This window comes from Sturnus vulgaris, chromosome 6 (genome assembly GCF_052056855.1).
Source record: "Sturnus vulgaris isolate bStuVul1 chromosome 6, bStuVul1.hap1, whole genome shotgun sequence".
NCBI lineage: Eukaryota > Metazoa > Chordata > Aves > Passeriformes > Sturnidae > Sturnus > Sturnus vulgaris.
In genome coordinates this window covers 13,439,708-13,457,645 of record NC_142248.1, presented here as the reverse complement: position 1 = coordinate 13,457,645, position 17,938 = coordinate 13,439,708, and the positions used below count along the sequence as shown (strand labels likewise).

Here is a 17,938-nt window from a genome sequence, read left to right as displayed (position 1 = left end):
GATGCAAGATAGAAACTGATTACTGTGCAGTAGTTGAGATTTTTTTTTTTACTATCCTGAATGGTTTGAGCAAGATATTTCTTCTTGATCAACTTCTTGTATATCTGCTTGTATTCCAAAGGTCTCTAGATGCTGTCTTGACTGGTACCTCTTCATTTTTCTGGGTGTCTTACTTCAGGCATGACAAATAAAAAAATCAAGATCCTTGACTTTCCTGCCTTTTAAGAATGATGAAATCTGCAAAACCATCTTGCAGTTCATCTGCAGGGTCCTTTTTAAATTTTATAAGAGTGGTTCTTTGTCCTACCCTAAAACCTTGGCTTTGGAGGAGACAGCAAAGTGATGCAAGAAGGTATAAATAGAAAGCAAAAGAATGAAGATAGGTTTGTGCTCATATTGAATTGAGATTACATACTTAGTCATCTGATACTAGTAAAAACCTAAGAATAAAATTTGTCCTAAGGATCTGAGACCCAGTTTAAATATATACTTGAACTGCTTTACTAATTATTGTATGCAATCTGATAAGTAGATAATTGGTTTTCTGATTATTCTTTTAACTCTCCATTCAAGTTTTTAATTGATATAATCAGTACTAAATTTTCATGTACCCTTTCAGTAGTTTTTGCATGTGGTTTTCATTTACAGCTTTTTATATGTAGCTGTTCTTCTGATTACTTTGTTGGCCTCCTCAATAAATTGAGATTAATTAGAAAAGTGTACATTTTTGTGGTTTTGTGAGTTTGTCCTCGCCGTGTTCTGTTCACATAGATATTCATAACTCTACCTTAAGTTGTATTATTTTCTATATTGAAATGGTAACAAAGTAGGAATTGTTACTCTTCACAAGTGCTGCTCTTGGCTTTAGAAGTAGGTACAATACTGCCTATCTTGTAATTGTAACTAATTTGAATAGATTACATATTCTGTGTTAGCAATTTTGCTGCTTAATATTTAAATTCTGGCAGGTTTTCCATTTCAAAATAGCACCTGTTACTGGTAACTGATGGTCATTTAAATCAAGTGGGATTCGCTCTGTCTCTGATGCTGTCATGTTTTACAAATACTGAATATGAGAAAAGGTTAAAGTACGGATTGCTGTTATTGCTTACTTTTATTAGAGCTGGTGCCTTAGGAATTGTTGATGTTATCAAAGGTAATGTTTTCACTTTATTTTGATTGGCACTAATCAAACCTTTTACACCAGACTGTTAGGTTTCAAATTAGACACCAGGCCAGGAAGGTCTAGAGAAATAAACACGGTTAGGTGGCTACAGTCTCCAAAAATTTTGACTTAATAGTGATTTAATTCATATAGACCACAGTCAAGGAGTTCATTTCTTCAGAGTATGATATTAACTTTTAACCATAATAATTTATGGTCTGTATTCCAGCTGCTACAGCAAATGAAGGAGGACAGCTGCAAAAAACCTGCAGAACATGAAACAGCTGGTCCCCAGAGTGAAACACATGTGAAAGCTGAGTCAGGAACAGAGAATTTCCTTTGAAAAATACACTGTGTGGTCACGTAATTCATGACAAAACCGTGTATACAACAGGTCAAGAATAAGTCACATACACCACTTAGTTACATTTTTTCTCATGATTATAGATATGTTTGTGTATCTGTATCCTTAGTTAGAATTGTTGTCCTGAAAAATTGTAAAGGAAAAAATATAATTTGGGGAGGTAGGGAGAACTGGTGGTGTTTGGGATGCTTATATGGTCAACAGCAAGCTTGGGAATTTTTGGAGTTGCTGTGTGAACTATGCCCTTAAGTTAATGATAAGCCTGCAGTACTAGGTTATCTGTTTGGGCGGAGCAGCATTTAGGGGCAGGAGGTGTATACTTTGCTTTCAGAGATACTGATGGTGGAAGGGGAGCAGAGCCTTGGCAACAAACCTTGGTTTCACTGCAGACTGTGAAGAGGAGCTTGTGGTAGTGGATGCTTGTACTTCTGCATGTTGTATGTTCAACTCTCAGCTTGACTTTTCCTTCATGATCCCTTTTACCCTGTCATTCTCCTGCCTGAAATCCTTAGCAGTTTTCATTCTATTTTCCTTCTGTTCTGCCTATAATTAAAGCCTGTATAGCCCTTTAGGAAGTGCTATGAAGTGTTGCCATTTCATAGAGGTTAATAGTGCTTAAACACTCTTTGATAGGCACTGTTGAAAACATGGACAGAAGATTGGGTTATGTCATGGCACACAGTGTTTATATTTTCTCTTCCTTGATCTGATGGTGCACAAAGTTGTTTCACCAGCCTGATTAGTTCTTAGACTGGAGAGTATTTGGAAACTGTAAAAAGTTATAGCTGAATATTCAGTAGTTTTGCAACAGCAGTATGGGTAGACTGCCTTTCTAAAATTATTCTAATTATTTAACGAGAAAAAACGCTGTTATTTCGACAGTATTACTGACAGCACAGAGCTGAGTGCTGCAGCTGATGCAACAGAAGGAAGGGATGCCATCTAGGAAGAGATTGACAAGCTGAAGGAGTGGGTCTGTGAGAACCTAAGGAGGTTCAACAGGTCCAAGGGCAAGGTGCTGCACCTGGGTCAGGACAATCCTAAACTGGGAGATGAACTTTTTGAGAGCAGCCCTGTGGAGAAGGACTTAGAGGTGCTGGTGGACAAAAAGTGTACAGAAGTCAAGAATGCTGCAAGTACAGCCCAGAAGTCCAACTATCCTGGGCTGCATCAAACACAGCAGGGCCAGGGATATTGGCCTCCCCTGTATTCTGTCCTTGTTAGACCCCACTTGGAATAGTGCATCTGGGTCTGCATTCTTCAGGACAAGAAACATATGGAACTGTTAGAGCAGGTCCAAAGAAAGGTCATGAAGATAAGAGAGCTTGAGCAACTCTTCTAAGAAGACAAATTGAGAAAGCTGAGGTTGCTCAGCCTGGAGGAGAGAAGGCTGCGAGGAGACATTATTGCAGTCTCCAGTACTTAAAGAGGGCTTTGAAAAAGATGGAGACATTTTACCTGAGCAAATACTGATAGCACAAAGGGAAACAGTTTTAAACTTTAAAAATTAAAAGCTTAGATTAAATGGTAAAATGTTGTTTTCTGAGAGGGTGGTGAGGCATTGGAACAGGCTGCCCAGGGAAGTTGTGGATGGCCCATGCCTGGAGGTGTTCAAGACCTGGTCTAGTGGGTGGCATCCCTGCCTATGGCAGGAGTGTTGGAACTGGATGATCTTTAAGGCCCCTTCTAACTCAAACCATTTCATGATTCTCAGATTGTAGCAGCATTACAAGAGCTGCATTGATGTAAATGGCTGTGCAAATACAGTGGTACCCTGGGTGACTCGCACTGCTCTTGTTCCGTGTGATGCAGTCAGCTTGTATTTTAAGTATTCCTTATGGTGTTGAGCTTTATATTAAGAGCAGCTATTTTAAAGTGGTGCTTTTTACAGCAAGTGAAATTTAAACATGCTGCCTTTGGAGGCAGAAAGTGCCCTGGCTTGGTATTTAATTAGTGTGGTGCAAAGTACTGTAGTTCTGAGACTGCAGAAATTGCTGGTTTCCCTGGAAGCATCAGAAAGCCTTGATTTTAGACAATACTTGTATTGTCAATGCAGTGCTGGTTCAGCAGCATCTCTGCACACATTTGGCAAATATTTAAAGGACGCATTTTGTGTGATTGGTTCAGCCTTTGAAAATTATTAACTTCTTTGTGTTAAAGGATGTACACAGCAATGCAAGATTTTATCTTGACAATCCCATGCTTTTGTCTTCTACCAGCAAGGAGGTATTTGTGGATTATGTTTTTTTAGCTTCTCAAAGGGCAGTGTACTAAAGGCTTTGTAATCACTTCTGTACTGATGAGGTATGGGAAAGCATTTAGTTTCTGTGACTTTGTGAAGCTGGAATAATACAGGAGCTGTGGTAGACAAAATTTTATTAGCCAGGGAAATAAATGAAACTTTTCATATCAAGTTACTTAAAAGTATGTGTTGCTATTTAGGTTTAACCTTTTTATGTGTTGTAAACTCTAGTCAGAGGTAATACATGCTTTCTGGACTATGCAGCTAATCTGCAAATAAGGCTGTGCAAAGCACAAAGTGAATGTTCTTGACAGCCATCCTCTCTTATAATTTTGTGCACTTTGGCTAATTAGTTTCCTTTTTTTTTTTTAGTTAACATATCATATATTTACATTAATGGGAAAGTTGAATAGGTAGTGTTAATACATAGTTGCAACCAAGGATGTATGACTGGTAAATGGTAATGTGTTGAAGTGGTTATAAAAACTGGAGTCCTGATCTGACTCTCATATAATTTCTTTGGGAGATGTATACTGTATGTGTCTTTAGGAGAGAAGCTCCCTACTTATGCCTTGTAACACTGCTCACTAACCCAACTAAAAAAGTACCACTAATCAATTCAGAAGGAAAAATTTGTATTTGTTGGAATCAGAACCCAGAATTATTTTTTTAGAAGGCAACTCAAAATCTAGAAAACTCCTCACCACCATGTAACACAGTGCTGTATTTTTGAGATGATGATCAATGTGATTTAAAAACATGTTTATTAAAAATACTAATTATATGTAATAATTAGTGTCCATTATAAAAAAAGTTTTGTATTAATTAATTATTTCCTCTCTCTTTTTTTCTCTTCTAGACTTAAAAGAAGCATAAGTGATTAAATTACAACTCTGACATTTTGGAACACGAGTGATGTTAAAACTATTTGAATGTATTGGAGCATGTCTACTTCTTAAAATGCAGAAGTTAAAGGAAATTATTGCTTATCAAAACCTACTGAATATCTGAGTTTTCTAGACATCCTGCATTTAACTGTGCCCTTAAATATCCATGATTAAGATCTCATGCAACCATTGTACATTTTGGAGACTATTCTCCAGAAGAGAACTGTGCATTTAAAAAGCAGAAATGACTGTGTTTTTTCTTGGAACTTACTGAGGTTGAACGTACAGAAAGACCATGACCAGCTTGAAGCGGTCCCAGACCGAAAGGGCTGTTGCCACCGGGGTGTCAGTCGGGACAGATGGCACCTCCAAAGTCCACTCGGATGATTTCTACATGAGGCGCTTCAGGTCACAGAATGGCAGCTTGGGGTCTGCAGTCATGGCTCCAGTTGGACCTCCTCGCAATGAGAGTTCCCACCACGTTACCTCCACCCCTGGAGTCCCTAAAATGGGGGTCAGGGCAAGGATTGCTGATTGGCCCCCAAGGAAAGAGAACATCAAGGAGACAAGCAGGTCTAGTCAAGATATTGAAACATCAAGTTGCCTTGACAGCATGTCTTCTAAAAGCAGTCCTGGGAGTCAGGGAAGCTCTGTTAACCTAAATGCTAGTGATACTGTCATGTTAAAGAGCATCCAGAGCACACTTAAAAACAAGAGCAGACAATCTGAGAACCTAGACTCCAGGTTTCTGACACCCGATGGCTATCCTAGTTCCCCAAGGAAAGCTCTTCGCAGAATACGACAGCGCAGCAACAGCGACATCACCATAAGTGAGCTTGATGTGGATAGTTTTGATGAATGTATTTCACCCACATTTAAATCTGGACCATCTCTGCACAGAGAGTATGGCAGCACATCTTCCATAGATAAGCAGGGAACTTCAGGGGAAAGCTTTTTTGACTTACTGAAGGGCTATAAAGATGAAAAGTCTGATCAGAGAAGCCCAGGCTCGACTAAACTCGGTGAGCTTCTGATTGCCAGCGGAAGCAAGGGTTCAGGATTCTCTCTAGATGTGATAGATGGACCTATTACTCAAAGGGAAAATCTGAGACTCTTTAAGGAAAGGGAGAAGCCACTCAAGAGACGCTCAAAATCAGAGACAGGAGATTCATCTATTTTTCGTAAACTGCGCAATGCCAAAGGTGAAGGGGAACTTGGGAAGTCTTCGGATCTTGAAGATAACAGGTCAGAAGATAGCATTAAGCCTTGGACTTGTCCAAAGTGTTTTGCTCATTATGATGTGCAGAGTATATTATTTGATTTAAATGAAGCAGCAATCAACAGGCATAATGTTATTAAAAGAAGGAACACGACGACAGGTGCATCTGCTGCTGCTGTAGCATCACTTGTCTCTGGACCCTTGTCCCATTCTGCAAGTTTCAATTCTCCAATGGGCAGCACTGAAGACCTGAATTCAAAAGGAAGTCTCAATATGGACCAGGGGGACGATAAAAGCAATGAACTAGTGATGAGTTGTCCTTATTTTCGTAATGAGATTGGTGGGGAAGGGGAAAGGAAGATCAGCCTTTCCAAATCTAATTCAGGTTCCTTCAGTGGGTGTGAAAGTGCCTCATTTGAGTCGACTCTGAGTTCTCATTGCACAAATGCTGGAGTTGCAGTTCTGGAAGTTCCCAAGGAGAATCTGATTTTACACCTAGACAGAGTGAAAAGATACATTGTTGAACATGTAGACCTCGGTGCATATTATTATCGAAAATTCTTCTACCAGAAAGGTAGGTAAATTTTATTTCTCGTGGAGTTTTTAAGAAGGATTTTTTTCTTTTCCAAACATGCAAAATTCAGTTGATACTTATAGTATTTGCAAGAATTAGGGATTTCTTTAATGGTGTATTTTACTGATAATATGTGCTATATCTAATAGTCTTTCAGAGTGTTGGAGTATAAGAATGTTGAGGATTTTATTGGCTGATTGATGTGGTAGCAATGGCTACAAAATATGAATGTCTTGAAATGCAGCTTTGGGTATCCATAAGAGTGGGCAGGGGTTGACATATTGAAACAAGATAATCCTAAAATACTGTAACTTTCTTTCTACTGTGCCAGGAATTGATGTACTGAGGATTTAATGGAATGTGCAGCTTGGACAGTTAGCATTTATAATAATCTTTGAATGTACCAATTAACTTAATAATCCATTTCAAAATTTTTCAAAGTAAATAATAGAGAAATAAAGATACCTGTAGATATAACTATATATACACAAATACCTGTTTCCATGCCAGCACTGCATCTGAAAAACCAGAGTGAAGTTCTTATCACATGATTCTGCCCTGAAACCAAGGATTATGATTTCCATTGGATGTATATGGGAGGGAGAATAAAGCCCAAAGCAACAGATCAAAGCCTTTTGACCTGTAGAAAAGAGCAAACCCCAAACATTACCCAGATACTCCCCCTCTCTTCCTACTCTCAAAATTATACTGGCACCAGGAGATGAAGATCTCCCTCTGTTCTTTGTGATTCTGAAAGTGATCAAAAAGGATTTCAGACCAGAGTCCTTTCAAAGAGTTCCATCTGATGACTGAGCTGGAGAGTGCTTGTTCCTCACCTTCCAGTGATCAGGATTGGGTTTCTTCTCTTCAGGTCAAAAGAGCTTGTTTCTCACATATAAAAGCAACAGAGATGCCTGGTTAAAATTAAATTGATGGTCTTAAAAGAAAAAACGTAAGCTTCTTAACTGTGTATTATTGCTGAAAATCTCATTTTTCTCTTGCCTTCAAAATATGTCCATCTCTCACCTCTCCTTCCCTGCATTGTCTGTTGTTTAGGTGACTCTTTTTACTCTTTGCATAGTCTCCTCTCTCTGCATTCTTTCTAGGGCTGAGAGGTAGCCTTTGCTCCATGTTTTTTGAGTCCTGATCCATATCCTTTGGAGACATAGGAGTTAGGAAAAAATAATGATTTCCTGGGAAAAGTAAGCTAGATGTGTGATATAGGATAAGGTATGTTTGGAGGGGAGAGCCTGAGTTTTGTGACCTTTGTCTGCGATTATCTTCCTCTTTGTCTCCCTCTGGAACAATTTGATTCCTTATCAGTCTAGTGAGTTTTGCAATCAGCAACTCAAGTTTCATGTTACAGCTGACCTGATTTACAGCATTTCAGCACTAAGAGGGGAAGACATGATTCCTCCCTCTTCCTTTCCTTGTAGCGGTTCTCTTGTTTTCAGAGAACTTGATAAGCCAGTTGAGTTTACTAAACAAGCAAGCAGAATTCTTGCCATCACGATAAATTTACTGCTTGGTTGTTTGTCTCCAGTTCTGCTGGGGGATATTATCTTTCCTAGCAGCCAGAGAAGTGACAAAGCCATATGGCCAGGTAAGGGATGAAAGTGAACAGCAGAAGAGGAAGGAGGTGTGAGTGGAATTTCAGCCCTTAGGCAAAAACGATTTATTGGTTTGCCTTCTCCTCAAGGGGAACCACACCCTCATGGTCCTACAGTTCCAGTTATTATGTTTCCATTTTTTTGTAGATGTAATTACGAGGAATTGATAAAACCAACATAATCTACTCCTAAAGGTATTGGTGAGGGGCAGCCAGATGAAAAAATGGATGTTATGGAGTAGAGTTGAATGAGGAGAAGAAGCTGTGATTTTTATTTTTTTTTTAAGCACTAAAAGTGAGTTTTAAATTTACTTTTCTTGCGTTCAGTCCAGCAGAGTCCAAACCAGGGGTGTTGTTTCTACCAGAGATTTTTCATCTGAAAAGCTGCACTTCAGAAGCCTCATTAGATATCCCAAACACCAATTTTCCACAAGTACAAAACATACTTTGTTGACCACCCAGAGAGTATTATCGTTCCCTGAGTAAACTTTATCCTAAACTGATGAGGTGGGATAGTGGTAAAACTTGAAGCAGCATAATAGGGGAAAAAAAATCTAGGAAGTCAGTTGTAACTGAATTTTTAATGTAACATGAAGCTAGTAATGATGCAGAAATTTCTTTGCTGGAAGAGGAGGTTGGATTTTTATGCAGTTACAAATAGAACAGACGGTGCCAAAAGACAATTTCAGTAGGATCAGCTCATCAAGTCAGTAGGCTTTGGATAATTTTATAGTCTTAGACTTATTCTTAGATGAATTCTGGTTTAACAACAATACCTTTTAAAGATCTCAAACCAGGAAAATCTCAAGGATTTGGAGGACACCTAGTAATCCTAGAGCTTGCAAAGAATAAAAAGCAGTGTTCCAGAGAACTGTAAGCTTGAGTTGGTTTTCATTCCAACTGAAGGTAATTTTGGACTATACCAATAAAGAACTGCCAGTTAAAAGTCATCAATGATGCCAGTCAGCATGATTTCATGAGAAATGTCTTGTCACACAAAAGAAAAAACACCATAGTTAATCTGTCTTAAAAAAAGGAATGAAAGCTGTTGAATTCATATAGGCCCTTTTAATTTCTTCAAGGTAATTTAATGAAATGCTTATAGTGATTTGTCTGAAGTCTTTAATTATATGAAATCAATAGCTCATTTTTTACAGGTACTGTTACTTAGAGGAGAGATCCATCTCAAGTTTCAGCAGTGTGTGGAGGAAGAATAAGTAATGTTCCAGTATTACTAACATGGTCCAAATTAATTCAGCTTTTTTAATCTAGTTAGTGTAAAATATTTGCATGTGACATTTATGGATGAGTCTTGTATAAGTTTAATGAATGCAAATGGATGAGTTTTTGTATGTAAAGGAAATTGGTCCCTCTACAGAGTAGTGGAATTAATAAATAGTATTCTGGCCTGGTGTCCAGACTTCTAAATGTCAAAAAACTGGTGGAGACAGTTTAGTGGAGGTAAGAAAAACGATACTTAGAAAAAGATATTGGGAAGAGAACTTTATAAAGGTATTTCCCGAAGCTGAATTCAGTTTCTCCACTTTATAGTTGAACTAATTGTGCAGACTCCCTTTGGACTCAGTGGAGAGAAATGAACCTTGCAGGATCCTATGAATTGCAGTCTCTTCCCTCAATTCACTAACAGAAGCTCTTGCACAACTAACTCATGTAGAAATGTTTATTTTTATAGGACATGAATGCTACTTTTATGATGCACAAGGTGATTAAATAATGGTGTGTTTTAAAAGGTGTATTTGATAGAAGGACTCAAATGTTTGAAGTCTAGACATTTATAAGTTAAGCTTGTGCATAAAAAAAGAGGGAGAGAGGATGAAGCCAGCACAAGAAACAATTTGTGAAAGTCGCAGATATGTTTATTAAAGACTTACTTATAATCAATATTAAATCATTGAGAGAGAAAAATTTGTTTCTGTCAGCTTGTCCAAGTGCAGTTCAGAAAAGAAAGCATATCACTCCAGAGGAGCAGTCTGTTTTCTCTGTCCCCATTACTGTGTCTGGGAATTACAGCTCTCATGGAAAGAACCAAGAGCATCTGTTTTTCTTCCATCCTCCTCACGCAGTAGTTGCTAATGTTGCCATTTAGGACAAATTTTAGTTACTGGCTTAGAATGAAAGACTTGACTGAGAAGTAAATAGTTTCCTGAACTGATTTTATAACAAATGAGCTGTTGGTCAGCTTTCATTTAACAGTTGGCAGCCAGTAAAAACACCCTTTGCTTTAATGCTTTAAATTGCTGCATATTCTGTCCAAGAGTTGGTGCCTTTCAGGTATGTGGCTAGACTTGCAGAGCTCCCAAAATGCTGCCTGCCCTTTTGTCTCCAGTGAACTACTGAGCAGGGTTGTCCAGTACTGCAAATGCTGAGCTAGGATTAGAGGAAAATGCTTGATGCAAGTTTCATTCAGAGGAGAAATGTTTGGGGTTTTTATTTCTAGTCCGATTACACAGAGTGTCAGTTGGATGTGATATCTAAAGAGAAATATGATGAAAGCATGAAAGACCTTTTTCAGTTAAAATCAAGTGCATTTACTTGGATTTCCTTTGCAAAGGAAACTCAAATATCTGCCAGGAAAATAAGTATTTTAGCTTTGGTTCTTTCACAGGAAGTATCTTTTGAGTTACATGTTAAATATTTAACTATTTTTGAAAGTATGTATTTTTGTTTTTGTAAGTTCGTTTTAATGACCTACAATCAAGTCTTTTTTGCATGGATTTAAAAGTCAATTAATGGCTGCTGCTAGTTGTCCTGATTGTCTGTTAATTAAATGCTTTTTCAACAGTTGTTTAGATTAAATGTCAAGCTTGAGAAATGTTGTTTCCAATTAGTTTATGTGTGATGTGGAGAAATAAGCTATCTTCTATGGTATTCATGTTTGACATCGAGTTCTTGAATTACAATTGTGACATAGCCCTTGTTTTCCCAATAAAACACCTAATTAGCTCCCTTTACATTGGATATTAAGCTTTTTGCACTTTAATCCTTCTACTTCTTTTCCCACAGTGGAAAGAGAAAATTGTTGGTTGTAAGGAGATTGATAATTTACAGAAAAATCAGGTGGAGGTACAAGAAAGTGTACCAGAAGGAAAAGTAGTCAGGTACAGGGATACAGACTGTAGCTTGCAGAATGAATGCAGAGATAGAATGAACAACCCAATAGTAAATGTGAGTAGAGGAGAGGGCAAAGGATGTGCAAAGGAGAGCAAGAAAGATACTTTCCCTGCAGACTGAAGGGGAAAAAAGAGCAAAAGACATTTCCTCTTAGCAGAGAAGTGTAAAGTTCCACACTACTTCATGCATTTATTCCAAAGCAGTAGGAGTGAATTAAAAAGTTTAATCAAATGATGCAGAATTGTTATGTGGTTTTTGGGTATGTGTATGCAGTTTCAAACATTCCTCTTGCTACCCTTCTTAAATGTTTTCAAGATGTAGAATAATTTCTCCTGAGAAAATTCTCTGTCTGAATTGCAGGCTAGAGTGGTTGCAGAGTACACAAGTTTTACCATCTGTGTGGCTGTCAATACAGAAAACTGATGTATTGTTTGGATCCTTCTAATATGCTTGACCACCATATCTCCTTAAGTTTTTCTATTATAAAAGCAAAGCCATATCACTTTTTAAGTCACTAAGCATTTTAGTGTGGAGATGGCCAAATTATCTCAGGTTTTGGAAGCTGTGTAATATGCTGATTCAAAAATTAATCTAACTTTCTCCAAGACTGTGCTGCTTCTGCATTGACCTTGTCTGCCATAAACTGGCAAGCTATAAATATCCTGAAAAAAAAAACAAGCTACTTAATGCAGGAGGAAGAAAGGCTAGGGTGCTAGTAAGATAGTTTGAAATTTTGAACAACTGAACATATCTGGCATTTACAGGGCTCATATCTGTGACATAATATCTGTGGGTAATTAGGGTTATATCGATCATCTAATTTATTAGTAATTTCCCCACTCACAGTTCAGCTACCCAAAGTTTAGTGACAATATTTTCATAATATTCTACAACATATTAGAAGAATTTTGAATTTCAGTTACCTTTGTTTAGAGTATTGGCTTTTCATGACTTGCAGAGGAATTTGGTAGAAAGTAAGTCTTCTAATGCTGCAAGCATATTTCTTTTATGTCTTGCATGCTCTGAAATGTTAAACAGAAAACATTGAGTGAAGAATAATGAAACACCAGACAGTGGGGAATTGAGTAGAGCCCCCAAGGGCTTAAAGTGCTGGGCAGGTGTGAAAGCACTTAGTATGTTGGAGGGAAATTTTGTAAGAACCAGTAAGTATAAGTTTTAAAAGAATTACGGTAAAAGATGAGGCTCTCAAATTTTTAAGAATACTTTTAATTGAACAAATGATTGCCATTCACTTTAGATGGGGTGTATTTCAATATCTATTTTGAATATCTTTAAAGATGCAGTTCTTGATGGTGATGTTAAAATACTTTTATCTCTATAATGGAATAGGTCATATTAGACTGCTCCTAAAGTTCTTATTTAAAATTCTGATTTTTTTTTTTTAAGAATAACAAGTAATCTATATGTAGTAAAGGCAATATGGTTACATTTCCTGTCAGGACAGTTGCATCTCTTTTTTTATTCCACTGAAGTTCACTTTTCTTGGAATTGCTGAATGTTCAGGTGGTTTTTACTTTCTATTCTTGTGCATATATAAATTCATTCATATATGCAGCTAATAGAAAATTACGACATGGACTTATTTTTCTTGTATGATGCTTGACTCCTATTTTTTGATTTTTTTCCCTTACATTTTCTTTTAGGGAATGTATATTTAAATTATTCACTTAAGATATGTGCAGCTTTGTTTATATGTTGCTGCATTAATGGTGATATACCTCTGTCAACAGTCAAGATAGTTTGTAATGCTCAAAAGGCTGCACAGAAGAGCCTTCAACACCAATCTCAAAATGTTGAGCTTTGATTTTTGAACATGTGCTTTTCTAACTTTTTTTCATGTGAAGCTTGGCTTTACGTATCTATAGTTAGGTGAATATAAAAATGTGTTTCAAAGAATCTGCTATTCAGCTAGGGAGTGATTTCACCAATTTTGGATTCTCCTCTCTGCTGCTTTCCCCAATAGACTGGTTTTCAAATGAACTCTTAGCACTCTAAGGGTTGTTGAACACTACTGTTCAGTATTTATTCTAGTCATTTTATTCTCGTGCTTTATTTTTCTGTGGTACTATGACTTGATATTTTTACTGTGAATAAGCCTTTAACTTCTTTTTCAGCTTCTTCAGTTTTTCCCATTTTAGAACTGAGTAACATGTATGGAAAAAGCAAAAAACGGTCAAAACAAAAATAAATAATTTACATCCTTTGCTAAGTACAGTTGTTTGACGTTTCTATTTTAACATAGGTTGTTGAGTTTCCCACTTTGGTGCATTGGACTTCCTCCTTTTTATTTTTGAGGGGGTAAATTGGTTGTACTTTATTTTAGTTCAATGTGAATGAAACAGATGGCAATATAAAAGCTGATGTAAGAGGTGTATCTTGTTTTGGGTCTATTTAAACAGAAATGCCATGTTGAATTTCAACCCTTTTGTATAAAAGAAGCTCACAAGAGAAGAGAAGCACGAGAATGACATCCTGGTATCTCTTGAAAACATGCTCTTATGGCTCCATGGAGATGGCAGTTTATGTCCAGTATAATAATCAAGCATGAAAATATAGTTGAAATGTAAAAACTAAGACAGACTTATTTTTGTTTTTTTTTTCTCATATACAAGAACACTGGAACTATTTTGGGGCGGATGAGAACCTTGGTCCAGTAGCTGTGAGTATAAGAAGAGAGAAGCCAGAGGAGATCAAAGAAAATGGACCTCAGTACAACTACCGGATCATATTCAGAACCAGTGAGGTAAGCAGTCCAGGGGGATAAAAAGAAACTACAAGTGAGCAGGCAGAACCAGGTGGAATATATGGGGTTTATGTGCTTTTCAGCATTCAGAATAGATTTCTGTATAATTCAGGAACCTCCTGGCAGAATTATACTGCATGTTTATCTGGCACAGAATATGAGAGTTATTCCATGACATCCAATACAGAGGAAATGCTGGAGGTTATTTTAGCTAAATCTTGAGAAACCTACAGGAGCTATATTGGCTAGAAGCAAGCAAAGAAGGGGGAAATTGCTTTTTTCACTTGGATGTGTGGCATTAGGTAGACCTGAGAAATGTACTTCTTACTTTTTAATGCTCTATAGTATAGAAATACTATACTAACACTAATTTTTCAGGTAGTAGTTTCCTGTAAAACTTAAATCTGATGCATTGTTTGAAGTAGTCTGATTACTGTTATCAGGGAGTGACATCTTGTGTGTCAGTGTTGGTCTCATTCTAACAGAAATTCCTTAATGTCCTTGATATCTACTGAGAATTGGAAAAATAATATGTTCAGTTCCTCTGCTTTTGCTAGTCAATCTCGTGCATAATTCAATATATGTGCTGTTTTTCTTATGTGCATAGCTCATGACATTAAGAGGCTCAGTGCTGGAAGATGCTATCCCTTCTACTGCAAAGCATTGCACAGCCAGGGGACTTCCCCTAAAAGAAGTGCTGGAGTATGTGGTTCCAGAGCTGAATATCCATTGCCTAAGGCTGGCCTTCAACACTCCAAAAGTCACAGAACAGCTCATGAAGCTTGATGAGCAAGGGGTAAGTGCAGAGTTGCAGAATTAAACAAATTATCTTAATCTGTCGGATTATTGCCATGAGTTGCAAAATGAGCTTTTAGGTTTAGATGATTAGAGTCAGTCTGTTGAAATGCCTCATTTAAACTAAAATTTGTAATCTGTAGAGAGAGTTACATTGCATTTGTTTCCCCGAGCTTTTGCATAATATTTGGTATGTATAAAATCAAGTTGATTTCTCTAGGTAGCCTAAAGTTTTACATTAATGTTATGGCAGTTTTTCGTTTAAATTTGCTTTAAAAGAGACTACATTATTGTTTTTCAAAGACTGTGGGAAAGAGGGAGTTCTGGTTTTTTTTTTACTGCAGTGGTCCTGAATGTTTCATGGTAACACTGCACTGGCTAAACCATGACCAGGGTGTTGCCTGTCTTGTTCTGTTTTGTTGGTGTTGTCTTTTTCTTTCCCCTGGAACAAACTTCATGGCAAAATATTCTAAGGCTTTGTTGATATGAATAATTTTCAATGGGCTGATAGTCTCCTGGTCTTTTAAAGATGGAACCAAGGCTCATCAGCATTACAACTTTGACTTAGCAGAATGCAAGTCCATGACTGAAGTGAATTTTAGGATTATAAACTTCAGTAGTGACATATTATAGCTATGTGCATGCCTCAGCCCTCACTACCTCTTTCCATGCCTCTTGAGTGGATGGCCCCAGGACAGAGACTGGGTCCTTCCCACTGTAAGAGAAGCCCATCTTCGTGACCACCTGCTGAACCCAAATGTACCTAAGTCTGTGGGACACAGCAAGATGCATCCCAGAGTCCTGAGGGAATTGGCTGATGTAATTGTCAAGCCACTCTCCATGGTATTTGAAAAGTGATGGGAGTTGGGAGAAATCCCAGGAGACTGGAAAGAGAGGAAACATTGTAGCCATGTTTAAAAAGGATGGAAAGGAAGATTCCCTAGGAACCATACTCTGTCAGCCTCTGGGCTGTGCCTGGGAAGGTCATGGAACAGATCCTCCTAGAAGCTCTGCTAAGGCACGTGGAGGACAAGGAGGTGGATTTGAGAGAGCCAGCACAGCTTCAGCAAGGGCAAATCCTGCCTGACCAACCCAGTGGCCTTATGTGATGGAGTAATTACATCAGAGGACAAGGCAGGCGTTACAGATACTGTTTTCCTGGACTTCTGTAAAGCCTTGGGCATACTCCCCCCACAACATCCTTCTCTCTGAATTGGAGAGAGATGGATTTGATGAGTGGGCTGTTAGATGGATAAGGAATTGGTTGGATGGTTGCATCCAAAGAGTAATGGTCAATGGCTCAGAGTCACAGTGGAGATCAGGGACAAGTGGTGTATCTCGGATCCATGGTGGGATTTAATATCTTCATTAATGACATAGGTGAAGGGATTGAGTGCACCCTCAGCAAATTAGGAAGATGAGTGGTGCAGTTGCCATGCCTGCATGATGGGATGCCATCCAGAGGGATGTGGACAAGCTCAAGAAGTGGCCCCATGGGAATCTTATGAGGTTTAAGATGACTGAAGGCAAGGTCCTGCACCTCTGGTATTCCCAGGCTGGGGACTGAACAGATGGAGAGCTGGAGGTGCTGTGGGTGAGAGGCTGGACATGACCCAGCCATGGGCATTCCCAGCCCAGATAGCCAGGGGTGTCCTGGGCTGCATCCAAAGCAGCAGGGCCAGGGAGGGGACTCTGCCCCTCTGCTCTGCTCTCTGAGACCCCCCTGCAGTGCTGCACCAGCTCTGGGGTCTGCAGCAGAAAGGACAAGGACCTGTTGGAATGAGTCCAGAGGAGGCCCCCAGGATGATGAGAGGGGGAGAGCATCTCTGCTGTGAGGAAAGGCTGAGAGAACTGGGATTGTTCATCCTGAAAAAGAGAAGGCTTGGGGTGACCTAATGATGGCTTTCCAGTACCCGAAGGGAGCCTGTAAGAAAGAGGGAGAGGGGCTTTTTACAAGAGCACAGAGTGACAGGACAAGGGGGAATAACTTCAAACTGAAAGAGACTAGGTTTAGATTGGATATTAGGAGGAAGTTCTTTGCTGTGAGGATGATGAGGCACTAGAACAGGCTGCCCAGAGAAGCTGTGGATGTCTCATCAACCAATGCCAGATTGAATGTGCTCTGAGAAGCTTGGTCTAGTGAGAGGTGTCCCTGCCCGTGGCAGGGGGATTGGAGCTGGATGATCTTTAAAGTCCCCTTCCAACCCAAACTACTCTGATTCCATGACATCTAACAAAACTGTGAGGTTAAATTATCCTTAGTTCATATGCTATATGTTAAACTCCCACAGTATGGCTTTCTAATGCTTTAACTCTTGAAAATCATTAAAGGCGAGCGATAGTTAAATCTTTATTATCTGCATCAAAGTATTTTCTGTTTTTGTGGTAATGAAACAATTTGACACTTCTAACTGAAAAAGCTAAGTACACTCTGTACTAATTAGAAGCTGCATTTTTTCAATTCTATGCTAACAAAAATTGGGTAGCAGCTGCTCTACTAATTAAGTTCACAGAATGTTGATCACTTCTTGCATAGTGTCGCACTGTTTCATTACAGCATGAACAGGTGCCTGTTTGATATAGCAGATAAAATGTTTTGTAAATTTAAGAGTTAAGATTATAAAGTCACCTTAGCCTGACTTAGCCATTAAATTTCACCCAGGAGTCCCTTCACTGAGCCAAGTTCGTATGTATTGCTTTCATTAGAATAAGATCTCTTTTTTTATATTTGAGTGAGGTCTGAAAGCAGTTGCTTGTTTTCATATTTAAGAATTTACACTTCTTTATTTAAATTTACCTGCCTTCAGCTTTAAGACTTCTGATATTTTTCTCTGCTACATTTTAAAAGTCATTTTGGTGTGAGTTTTTTTTTTTTTTCCCAGCAAAGGTTTCTGTATGCAGTGATTATATCATCTGTTGGTCTTGTTTATGATAAACTAAACAGATTGCACTTTTCAAGTCTTTCACTGCAACATATTTTCTCTGCATTTCATATCACTCTTATGGCTGAGCTCTGTCTCTTCTACTCTTTCAATATCTGCATATGTCATTCAGTGTTAGAATGGGAATATTTTTCTTGCCCTAGTTTTGTACTGGTGGTGTATGTGAAAGTTGCTCATTCCTTACTTCCTCTTAGATTGCTAGAGCAGTAACATCTGCTGTTCCTACAGATGGTCCACATTGCTTG

The 17,938-nt window shown here is 38.3% G+C and overlaps 1 protein-coding gene across 3 annotated transcripts in view; it reads left to right on the top strand.

The window, feature by feature from the left end:
• Positions 1–17,938, top strand: part of SIPA1L1 (signal induced proliferation associated 1 like 1) — a 197,110-nt gene that overhangs the window by 121,137 nt on the left and 58,035 nt on the right. For all 3 annotated transcript variants that reach the window (XM_014869373.2, XM_014869376.2, XM_014869370.2), the window contains 3 exons: positions 4,631–6,451; positions 13,826–13,956; positions 14,564–14,752. In XM_014869373.2, the coding sequence (XP_014724859.1) occupies positions 4,954–6,451; positions 13,826–13,956; positions 14,564–14,752 (1,818 nt within the window). In that variant the 5' untranslated portion in view covers positions 4,631–4,953. The remainder of the gene's footprint in view (positions 1–4,630; positions 6,452–13,825; positions 13,957–14,563; positions 14,753–17,938) is intronic.